Raw genomic sequence first — 12,420 nt, 5'->3', positions numbered from 1 at the left:
TTTCCGTTAACAGGCCAAAATTTCAAAAACCGTCTTTCAGAAACTAAAAATAAATTTTTTTTAACTAAAATATTCACCCCACACCCATTCTTTCCCATATCCGTCTCTAGACCCTTGCCCTCCCTTGCCCCTGTCTTTCCCATTCCTCCCTGACATCACCCCACATTTCAACCCCTCCAGGATCTTCCAGTCCATTAATCCTCAAATTCTTTTGCTTCTCGTTTTCTTGCTCTGCTTGATTTTCTTCCTTTTGAAGTCCATGCTTTGCTTCATCCCGAACATATTTTTTATAGTCCAAGTCCTCTTTAAAATTTTCATCTAGTTGTTTCTCCTGACATCCAGATTCAATCTCCACAGTCTCCAAAATCAAATTTTCCTCTAAGTCCTGGACTTGGACTTCATCCTCGACTGCTGGTAAATTGGGATGTTGCCGTTCCTTGTAAATATCCTCCCATATTTGTAGATAGTTTTGCACAGCCTCCTGGAAGGCTCGAGAGTACTTTGTTTTCATATTTCTCCTGACCGCAGACAAACAGGAGGTGGAGAACAAAGAGGTGCTGGAAAATTCCTTCCTCAGACGGTCGACTCCATTTTGGCTGTTCTTTTCCTTTGTCTTTTAACTCAATCACAACTCCATTCTTAATTCCAATATTGAATAGTTCTACCACATTTTCAGTCAATTTTTACTGATTTCAACATTGCAATAAATCCACCCGGTCTTTTGACAGCTTGACAGCTTTTGATAGCTGTCAAAGCACTCTCCCCCTTGATAATGCTGTACCTCAAGGGGTGCCGGACTCGGGAGTTGAGAGGGTTCAAAAAAGTCTTTCTTTCTCTCGGGTCCACAGTCCCAGATGCCTTTTGTCGCTCAGCTTAAGATTATTTAAAGCGCCTCCCAGTTTTCCATTAGGAAGAGACCGACTTCCGTTTCTTTAAAGCCTCTCCTATTTTCCAATTAACGAATTTAAAGTCCGTGATCGCAAATTCCACTTACTTTTTGGAAGTTTAAATTTGTTCGGAAAAATCTGCCGCTTGCCGGGTCAGGACTCGGAGCTTCACTTCTCGGAGGTAAGATATAGCCCAAAATGGCTCCCGCAGTTCCACCCCGCCGGCTCTCGATTGCTCTATTGAGCTCTCGGGCAGCGGGGGATCCGCAAAAAACGGAGCAACCGCTGGGCACGTGAGTCACCGGGACTCTCTACCCGGTGTTTTTACGGGGAATCCGCTCGCTCTGCGGACTTCCCCCCCCCCCCCGCGAAGCCAGGGACATCGGCGCGCGAGGTCCCTGCGTCCTTCTCTCCGCCGCGACAGACCGGAAGTCGAGATCTACAGGTATAGGGCAGCATACAAATTTTTAGGAAGAACAATAATAACTTTCCCCAATTACCTCCTCTCAGCTCAAACATACTAGGTGAGACCTACCATAGCATGTGTGGCTGTTGGCCCACTGAACTGGGCTTCTTCTTCCTCCTGTTGTCCTCTAGGCACCCTCAAAATCTGCTCTGGTGAGTTGGGGGGAGCCCTTGACATTGGGGGGGAGGGCGGACACAGAGGCAGCTGAAGGGGGCCAAGAGAAACCGGAAGTCCTGTTGCAGAAGCCTGTGGAAATCACCTAGGGCTGGGCGATATATCATCCAAAACAGGTTTGAAGTCCACATTGTGATATCGGTTTCATAATTTTTGACCTGGCAATATATCGTGAATCATGATGTGTGTGCATGATGCAAAAATCACAGTGTGGGGGGAAAGCCAGCCAGTGCCTCTAAATAATTCCATCCTTATTTCAGACTAGAGCTGGGAAGGCCTGGAAAAACCCCGGAAAAATTGGGGGAGGGGGACGACAGTATTCCCCCCAAAAAAACCATTTCCCCCCCTGGAAAAACTGAAGAAGAAAAAACACAGTTTAATATAGTTTGAATATTCCAACCCCCCCCCCCAATTTTTTCCAGAAAAAAAACGGCTTTGGGGGGGGGAGGAAAAAAACTGGGTTTCTTCCCCATTTTTTCCGGTTCTCCCCAGGCCTTCCCATCTCTATTTCAGACATCATGATATATCGGTGTATTGTGATGGTTAGCTGGTGATATATCATTATATTGAAAGCCAGATAGAATCATAGAATTGGAAGAGACCACAAGGGCCATCCAGTCCAACCCCCTGCCAAGCAGGAAACACCATCAAAGCATTCTTGACATATGGCTGTCAAGCCTCTGCTTAAAGACCTCCAAAGGAGACGACTCCACCACACTCCTTGGTGCAAATTCCACTGCCGAACAGCTCTTACTGTCAGGAAGTTCTTCCTAATGTTTAAGGTGGAATCTTCTTTCTTTCTTAATGTTTAGGAATCTTTCTTTCGTCCAGTCCTAATGCCACTCACTGCTTTTCAAGGAGAGTTCACACAATCAGTGGTTGAGTAGCTCGGGCTTGGAGATGCAAATGTATCACAGTACGTGCATGTTATAAACCAGGCACCCCCAAACTGCGGCCCTCCAGATGTTTTGGCCTACAACTCCCATGATCCCTAGCTAACAGGACCAGTGGTCAGGGATGATGGGAATTGTAGTCCAAAACATTTGGAGGGCTGAAGTTTGGGGATGCCTGTTGTAAACTATGCTCCTGGCCTTCCATACAAATGGGATTTGCTGTTTGCTATAGCAGTGAAGTGACCATTGCGGAAAAGGCAGAAAAATGGCTGGGTTTTAAGGTGGACATCAGGCAGCACTCTCGGCCCAAGCAAAGCCTGCCTATGTTTGGCAAACGTCCTCAAATGAGGTATGGCGGAGCACTTATAGGACAACAGGGAGCATCTATTCGCAGGCAGGGTTGCAACATTAAACTCTCTCCCACTGAACGTTCGCAACTAATGGATGCCATGGAGGGCAGCAATGAAAAAGCAACACGAATGTCCTTATTGAAGATTGCTTGGGAGAATTCCACTCTAGGAAGCCCACTCCTCCAAATGTGCTTTAGCTACAATGGCTGGGTGTACAAGGGGGTGTACCTCTCCAGAGGGAGTCACCTGCTCTGATTATGGAAGGTATCAGGTTCCACCAACATCCTCATCACCAATTAAAAACAAGTCAGCTGGCCAGAAAAGACCAAGGCGTCAGATCTTGTCCAACAGCTACCAGTCTTAAGAGAGGACAACAGGGCAAGAACCAGTGGCCTTAGCTGTCGCTGAAAGGCACCTTCGTACGTTCATATATGTTATTGCGTTTGATAGCATAGTGATTGTAAAGTTTGTTGTTTCTTAATGCTTTTGTGATTATCATGAGCCACTTTGAGCTCTACATTTGTTGTTGGAAAAGTGGAACAGAATATTAAATAAAATCTAACTAGGTTTGCGGGGAAGAGGGATTTAAATAAGGTGTGTACTTACATTGGGAGAGGTGTGTTCTAGCAGCAGGGCCTTTTTAGTGGTTGGCCCTATATGTATGAAAGGTCCTCTCCCAGAAAGTATGGTCCCCCATCACCAGTGACTTTTAAAAGAACGCTAAAGACATCCTCATTTCAATCTGCTTATGATTATGTCTTTAATGACGTTTTGTTGCTCAACTGAAGGGGAATGATGTAGATTTTAATTTATTTTTTTTAATGCATATTTATTTTGCACACTGTATTGGGAGGGCAATTCCACTGAAAGGTGGTTTGTGCATTAGCAATAAAATAAACACTTTCCCTTGTGTAAAAAAAAAAAAAACCACGAGATTTGAAAGTCCAAAGGAGATCAGCAACTCCTGACCATCATTTTTATTAAGGCTTATCATTTTCCCCTGCTGCTATAGCCAACCCTCTCCAGTTGCACAACAGAAATCAAGAGTGACAACAGATGTGTGTGTGCTTGTGTTTGTGTGTAAACACGCTGACTTTTTATACAGATTGCACAACTAATGAAATTGCCACTGTCATCGTTCAAGCGTCTCATATGGAGAATTACTTGGTTTTTGGAAGAGGCAACCTACGTTTTCTGCAAGCTTCCCCCCCCCCCCCAAAGGTTGGAAGTCAAATTAAGTGGCAGGCGCCACATCAGGTAGGCTTTCCTTAACCACCTTTCCTTTCTATAACCAAAAAGCTCTCTCTATCGACCAGAAGGCAGGGGAAGTGAGCAACACAGCCGCTTCCTGAGGAACAAGCTGCCGCCAAGGCCTGAGCCACCTGGAAAGTAGCAAAATAATGGGAGCACAGTTACATGGACACACCACTTATACAAATGACCTTTTTAAATTAGAGAAGCATATGGCTTTATTATCCTTTGATCGCTTTAGCTCTGGCACAACGCGCAGCACTGTAGCTGCATCGAGATTCTCTCCAAGGGCAGCAAAGTCCTCTTCAGAACCCCGCAGTTTCCTTTTGCAAGGTCTCCCATCCTGGCGCGACTCAAAGGAGATGGGGAGGAGCGTGTGGAACAGCCACGGGTCTCCTCTCCTCCTTGGTCGTCCCCCATCCCCCTAACAGCTCACTTTTGTTTTTTGTGTTGGATCATCCAAATTCCAGAGAAAGCGCCGTGAGAACGGTGTCAGAAGTGGACCCTCAGGATGTCGTGCGTGGCAACTAGCCTCTTGCAACTCATGCACAGTATCGATAAGGACTTCTGCTTCTCGGCCAAGCAAGAGCGGCACACCAGGTGGCCACAAGGGAGCTGGTAAATGGGCTCCGTTTTGAAGTACACGGAGAAGGTCCGGGAGCAGGAAGAGCACCCTTGGGTGGAGTCACTCCTACTGTGCTCTGCAAAAAAAAAAAAAACAGAGGAAGAAGAAGCACACGTGAGTGCCCATGGGGTCTCCTGGTCAGCGATACAAGCCCAAATAATGGGAATTCCCACTCACTGTTGGAAAAACGTCCTGGGGGGTGAGCCTGCAAGCCCCCGGAACTATGCGCAGCTCTGGATAGGGGCATTCTCCCCTCATCTCCAGTGCTCTCAGCGACATAAACCAGTTGGTATTATGCACACTAATCTTCTAGCTTACACAGCAAGAAGCTTAAAGCATCGTAGAGCTAATCTACTATTTATTTACACACTATGTATAGCCTGACTCTCCTGAGACATGCATATTTAGATAATCAAACAACTCAGAGGATTGATTGTTTCCCCACCCCCTGAACCGAGGAGCACCTCCGAGGTCACCGTTTTCTGGTTACCTTCTTTTAAACATACAAACATACAAACATTACTTAAGGTCCTGGCTATTTGACTGCAAGTGCTCAGCAAATCTACACAAGTGAATAAGTCAAATCTGCTTCCTGTCTTGTAAAGGTAAAGGTAAAGGGACCCCTGACCATTATATCCAGTCGCGGACGACTCTGGGGTTGCGGCGCTCATCTCGTTTTATTGGCTAAGAGAGCCAGTGCACAGCTTCCGGGTCATGTGGCCAGCATGACTAAGCCGCTTCTGGCGAACCAGAGCAGTGCATAGAAAAGCCATTTACCTTCCCGCTGGAGCGGTCCCTATTTATCTACTTGCACTGCGTGCTTTCGAACTGCTAGGTTGGAAGGAGTTCCTGACTTGTAAGACATTCTAATTTTGCAGAGCACACATATCCTGGATGGATGAGGTCCAGGGCTTCCTCTAATGGCTCTCTGATGCAGCTTCTCTTGGCAGGAGAAATGCCACAACGCTGTGGAATTCACGGCCACAAGATGTGGGTGTGGCCACAATCTTGAGAGGTTTCGCTCCTTCTCTCATAATACTAGAAGTCAAGAACATCCCGTGCAGCAGAATGTTGGAAGGTTCAGGACAGGCAAAAGGAAGTTCTTCTTCCTGCAGCACGTGGATGAACTCACACCCACAAGGGTGATGGCCACCAACTTAGATGGCTTTAAATGATTAGACAAATTCATGAAGGGCTACCAATGGCTACTAGCCAGGATGGCTATGCTCTACCTCCAAGGTTGGAGGCAGCCATGCTTTCTGAATATCAGCTGCTAGAAACTACAGAAGGAGAGAGGGCTGCTTTTGTGCTCAAATCCTGCTTGCCGGTTTTCCACAAACAATTGCGTGGCCACTTTGAAGACCAGATGCTGGACTAGGGGTGCCACTGGCCTGATCCAGGAGGCTCTCCTTGTGTTCTTATGAAGCGATCACTTGCAGGCAGAATTTGAAGTTAGACCTGAGGCTGCAGATTGCCCACTTGTGCAATCTACGTCTTGCTAGGCTGCTGGGCAGCCGAGGGCTCTTCCTCATGCAGCAAGCATTAGGAGCGTTTTGCAAACTTTGCCTCCCACCACCCCCTTTCCAAAAGAGGAAGGCAAAAACCGCCGTTCCCCAGGACAGCAACCCTGCAGTGTCGTGCTGCCTCTTTACCGTGTCCACTGCTTGCGTTCCACGGGTCAGGGCAGCTGCCGCCGGTGTGTGGTTGCTGCTGGCCTTTCGTCAAGCTAGCTGTGAACAGCGGCATGGAGCTGAGCGCCGAGTTCAAGGCGCTATCTAAACTGTCCGAAAGCCTCTGTTCGTGAGAAAGCAGATCTGCGGAGAGATTTGCAAAATCATCATCATCACCATCACCATCACCAGGAAATAGTCACTCTGGATTTACAAAGGGAGCAGGCAGCAAAACAATGGGCAATTCAGTCTTTCATCCTGTGATGCAATAAAAATTAAAAAATTAAAAAAGCAAGTTTAAAAAATAAAACAGGAGGATTCCAGAGCTCTTCTTCCTTTCTCCTTACCAGGGGAGAGAGGATCCAATGTTCTCTGTCTGCTAGCACAGGGGGCTGATAAAAGGAGTTGCGCAGCAGAGGAGTCAAGGCAGAGACTCTCATCTGAATCCCCTCCTCTCCACCCTTCCAAACACATGTTCAATTAATGTTTTAATTCCTAATGAAACGTGGTTGACCAACACCCAATCCCCCCTTTTGACAGCCCTGGATCACTCTGGGTGGAGCTGCCCCAGGTCAATACAGGCTGTCTTGACCCACTCAAGGAAAATCGCAGATCTACCTGACCTCTGTCTGGAGGCTGTACACAGCCTAGCAATAAGGGGGTTGGGTTGGGAATGAGATGGACTCAAAAAGAGCAATCACTTGTAAACAAGAAGCAGTGGAGGGAAGAGGGGGAAGTAAATAGATCTGGCAGAAAGTAACCATCTCTGATTTGCCACTGTTTGAATGGGACAACAAACTATGGCTGTGGCGTATCACGAAGCTAACAAGCCGCTGTGAGCTTTTGGTTGGTGGACTTCTTCCGTGAGGCCAGAAGTTGAATAAAAAGCAGTAACCGCAGCTTGCTGTATCATCCAAACCCAACCTTAACTTGACCTTAACTACGGCTAGCTTGAAACAAACCAACCTCAAACAGAAGTTCAAGATGCTGGCTTGTTTGACCACAACTTGCTGGACAATGTAGCAATTTTTCATTAAGGAAAAGTGAAAGCTTCTCAACACCTCCTTGCAGCTGAGTTGGAGGGTGGCAATGGGCACAAACCCAAGTCTTGTTGTTTTTAAACAGGAAGAAGAAGCCTGAAGACCATGAAGTTGTAATGAGCTTAGTGGCAAAATCACAAAGTTATTTATGCATGTTTTAAAAAACAAATTCTGAAAATGAAGCTAATCTTTTTTCTTTTCCTTTTTTTTAAAAAAAAAGGAGGATACACATTTTGTAACCTCATCTCTGAAACCAATGCATTTTTCCCAGGGGGTATTCAAGGGTGCACAGTACCAGCAACCCTTTTTTGTTGTTGTTAAATAGTGCAGCACTTACTGCAACAACTTGATGTACCAGCACCTATTTTTTCTAGAAAAAAGCACTGTCTGAAACTGTATTATTTTGGAAAGACGAGGGCACTTCCAGACTGTTGTTCTTTCCGAGTGTGATCCAATCACACGCCAGCAAATTTCGGGCGTGCAATTGTACCTAATTAGTGCTCTTGGGCAACAAACCACCCCAAAATTGGACCTTTTGCAGTAAGGAAAGTAACAGGGAAAGGAACTGCAAAGTGTGAGATGACGTTTATTTTGATGCAAGGTCGTCTCCCCACCATGCAAACTAATTGGGATGAATGCTCAACAAACACGGTTGTCTGGGAATGCCGTGGGATGGTAAACAGAAAGGCAGGAGGCAATCCACAAGCTGAAAGAGATGGCCAAAGCTGGGCAATAGAAAACCTGAGGCGGAATATGGCATTTTTACCTCCTGACCACTATGGGGACAAAAATACTAAAATATTCAGCGGACACTGCCCAGTTTTGTTTCTTATCTTTGAAACGATGGGGTCTAAAGACTCTTTTAGAGAGGTTCTGAGATACTTTTAATTCCCTATTGCCCAATGGAGATGTGCAGAATAAACAGGCCTGGAAATACCAAGGACTTGACTCAAACAAAACAGAAAAAGAGGCCAACAGTAATGGATGTCATAAAATTAACCAGCAAAAGAATGCAGCAGAGCCAAGAGGAAGGATGCATCCAAAACAGAAGGCAGCTCCTTGTGAAATCGGCCTGGACATGATGCCACTCTAACCATCTTACAGCTGCAGCGACAAAGGCGTAGCTTATTCCTGCTGCACCAGTGCTTAATTTTCCAGTGCTGAAAATGTTCCCATTTTGTTAATAATCTATGGGTGCCAATTGCAAATGCAACATTAGGCAAGCTGGACAGCTTCAAGGTTTTTAACTGTTATCTGCTAAATCAGATCGCTCTCCAGGGCAGTCTTTGCCAACCTGGTTGCCCTCCAGATGTTTATTTATAAAAGCATTTCTGTGCTGCCTTATCACAATGGTGTACAACGTTAACAACTTAAAACACCCTCCCAAACGATGCAAATAACCATTAAAGTGACTGGTTAATCAGTTTAAAGAGCTGCACGGGCCCATTGCCAGAAAAACGTCCTCAAGAGATGTTTGAAACTCAAAAGGCAAGGAGGCCGGCTGAACCTCAACGGGAAGAATGTTGCACAGCAATATGAGACCTGCAAAACTGCATGCCTGACTCCCTGGTTGAAGCTGGCCAGGCCTGCACAACACTGGGGACAACAACGCCCCTTTGAATAATCTTGGTGCTGGCAGGAGCAGGTGGGACTTAAAACATATGGAAAGCAGCAGGTTGACAAAGGCTGCTCTAAGGAGCCAGAAAATTTCCTGATGCAAACTGAAAATTCATCCATGCAAACTATCCAATAATATAGTTTGCATAGGAAATTCATTTTCCCCACCCCCACACCTCTGCTCCCCATCCACTTGCCATTCAAAGAGTCACGGTATAGACCCGAACAGTCAAATAAAGCTCTCTCTCTTTTTTTTTTTACAAAAAGGAAATAAAAGGGAAAAAGAGGATTTGAAAGAAGCAGCGCCAGCAATCCAGGCTGTTTGCCAACGGGCTCCTTCTGCATATTAAGAAGACAGAGGAGTACCTGTTGAGCAGTCCATCTGGGAGGAGTTGGCATCGCACTCTGTTTTCATTTTTTTAGCACGGGACTCAGAGGTAGACGTGGCAACAAAGTTTGTCGCGGGGAAACGGAAGGGCTCCGTGCTGCTGCTGCGTTGGTCGCCCGGCTTCTGCTCTACGAGGTCCATTTTCCTTTTGAGGGAAGACATGGCTATGGATGAAGCAACCACCGTCCCCGTGGCCTGAGCCCTCCCCAGGAGGCGAGTGCTGGGAATGCTGTGCTGGAGCAGGAAGTGGTCTATCCTTGCCTTGAGAGAGGGGTGGGGCAGGGGCTGCGAGTGCTGGCTGAAGGCCACCCCTGTGAAGGGATCACTGGGCACTCTCCCCCAGGACGCCTCGCTCCGGTTGCACTTCTCCAGCGTGCTGTGATCGATCACTTTCCCCGAGGGCAGCAGCATGGGGAGAGTCAGTACCTCCAGGGTGATCGGGTCCAGGAACTCCTCGGGAATGTCCGGGATGGCGTCCATCAGCTTCTGCTCCTGGCTGTCCGGGTTGCCAAAGGGCGCCAGGTCGCTCTCCATTGGCGACGGGAGGCCGGCAGCCTGTCCTCCAAAGCCTTGCATGACCCGCAGCACGTCGTCCACCACCTCGTGGGGGCAGGATTTGGCCGGCTGGCCCCAAACCTCCACTTTCTTGATGCAAGGGAGACCGCCACCAGCCACATGGGTGATGCAGATCTTCAAGTGCGAGACGCAGCTCAGGGAGCTCGGGCCTTTGTTCCACAGGTCCAGAGACGCCGAGCCAGAGAAGGAGAAGAGAGTGTCCATCTGCTGATGGAATGGAAGCCTCGGACGGAAGCCTCGGTGGCTGAAGGTCACTTTGCTTTGATTCTTCAGCACCGCTTTGCCCACCAGCGTGAAAGCTTCCTTGTCCAACGGGGGCTGAGCATCCAGACCTGAGAAGGGAGAGTCCGAGTTGCTCCAAGAGGCTTTGCTGGGTGAGGTAGATGTGAAAATATCCAGCCCGGTGATGTTCTGATAGCCGCCGGAGGAGACGTCTATATTAATCCGGAAGATTTCTATGTTGAAGGGGAAAGAGAGTGTCACGTGGACTGGGGGCTTGATGAAGTATTCGCAGCGGAAGCCTCGGTTTCGTTTGGCAAGGTCTTCTGAGACCAGGTTTTCTACTTCGTATCCGTCAGCAGAGATCTACAGGTAAACAAAGAAAAGGACTGACAATATTTCCCGCGGTCTTTGCATGCCGGCGTAACAACACAGAAAGAGACTGGAATCCTGTAGCAACAACAAAAAAGGACTTGCCCTCAATGAAAGCTCCCATGGATTTCAACAGGAGAGTTAAAGCACATGCTTAAAATTCTCCGATTGAAATAACTGGAAGTGGAACATTTAACTTTCTTTACCGCATGTCCCTAATCTCTCCACCTTTTTATTGTGGCTGATTGGCTCAAGTTACACAGACACACTTTGCACCCCCACTGCCAAAAGAAGAAAAAGTTAAAGCGGGGGGCATCTGTTTCAAAAGAATCTCTCATCACCCTGCTACCTTTATTCTAAACCCATCTGCAAGTCCCCCTCCTCACCTGGTGGGATGCTCAGCTTAAATATCCCAAGCAGATACACTCGTACAACCTTCTCTTGAAAAGCTGGAGGAGGGAAAGCGTGCAAGGAGCCCTCTCGGATCAGATCAAACTCCTCTCAGCTCCAACGTCCTTCATCCTTCTCCCCACAATGGCTAATATCTCCAGGTAGCCCTCAACCTCTGGTGGTGTTCAGAGGAAGACTCTCTCTAAGCCTGAAGATCCTACCACAGGGGAGCTTTGGTTTTTTCTCCAGTACTAAAACATCTGCCTACAAGAGAGAGCAACTGACCAAGCTGTAAAGTAGCAAGGCCACTGACCTGTCTTGCTAGTACTCTAGTTTCTGATCTTCCATTATGATGTCACTTCCCTGGCCAGTGACTTGCAACAGGAGGCGGTCCAACCAAATTTGCGCTTTTTTTAGCTCCACCGGAAACAAATACAGTATCTGAGCCAGCTATAGTTGGGTCTATTTCTCCTTCAGGCTTTTGCTGAGCTACTGATTTTATTAGGGGTGGGGGAACAGCTGTCTGATCATGATTATAGGGCCGAGGTGGACCTACCAGTCCAAGCCGAAAGTGGCAAGCTGGAAGAATCTAGTTTTTGTTTGCAGGGTGATGCTGGTGTGGTGACAGGATTACAGCACCCAACCACCTGCTGCTTGATTAGGCAGCTTACACTGCACAAAATGATTTGCTGAAGACATTGACAACCCTGGGTGTCATTAAGTCACATTTCCTCAGAAAGGATATGCATGACCAACAGTGCCAGCTGCAGGAAGCCTCCATGCATAAGCAGTGTCAATTTAGTTCTGCAACGAGCCGCTGAGTCAAAGCACTCCTTGATCTCTAGAATGTTAACTCCTTTGACCCTGAGATGCTGCGCCAAGTCTACACCCTCTGCTTTCTTAACCTGGAGCAAGGCGGGTTGTGAGTGTGTGTGTGGGGAAATACCTTGTTGCAGTGAATTCTTGGCTTGAATTGCGGGAGGCAAACATTTATCACCATCTTTGTGGCTCAAGGTGGAAACCAGCTCCCCAATCTTCAACTTGGCTCTAAAATAAAGCACACAAAAGTTTTGTTTTCTTTAAAAAAATAAGTAACTGTGGTGAACAAGTGATGTGACAGAATGACTGGACATCTTGCTAAAGACCTACTAGGGGGCAGATCCACACCTTAGGTTTAAAAAATATCTAAAGGACATGACTTTCCTAAAAGAAACTTCCACCGCCTGTCCACACAGCATTCATTTCTTATAGTTGGTTTTTTTAGGAATTAATGTTTTGCAATGTTTCTTTTTTCCTTTCTACTTTTTTCTTTCTTTCATGTTTCTTTTCTTTTTTCCTTTCTTTTCTTGTTTTTCTCTTTCTTTTTATTCCTTTCTAATTTTGTTTAGCTTATTAATTGAATTTGAATATGTATATAATCTGAATAGAACTGACACATCTGTATTGAATAGTGAAATGAATGATTGATTGTAATTTTTTTCTTTTTCCTTACTTTTTACTGT

General features: G+C 46.7%; 1 protein-coding gene across 1 annotated transcript; it reads right to left on the bottom strand.

Moving 5' to 3' along the window:
• Positions 1–158: 158 nt before the first annotated feature.
• On the bottom strand, positions 159–11,966 carry UBOX5 (U-box domain containing 5). Its single transcript, XM_035101172.2, has 4 exons — positions 11,865–11,966; positions 9,340–10,522; positions 6,299–6,460; positions 159–4,722 (listed from the first exon to the last, which is right to left on the bottom strand). Exons 1-4 carry the CDS (start codon positions 11,916–11,918, stop codon positions 4,514–4,516), a joined length of 1,608 nt encoding a protein of 535 aa, XP_034957063.1. The 5' UTR covers positions 11,919–11,966; the 3' UTR covers positions 159–4,513.
• Between the last annotated feature and the right edge of the window lie 454 nt (positions 11,967–12,420).

Source organism: Zootoca vivipara, chromosome 9, assembly GCF_963506605.1.
Source record: "Zootoca vivipara chromosome 9, rZooViv1.1, whole genome shotgun sequence".
Classification (NCBI taxonomy): domain Eukaryota; kingdom Metazoa; phylum Chordata; class Lepidosauria; order Squamata; family Lacertidae; genus Zootoca; species Zootoca vivipara.
This window is presented reverse-complemented; position numbering and strand designations above follow the sequence as displayed.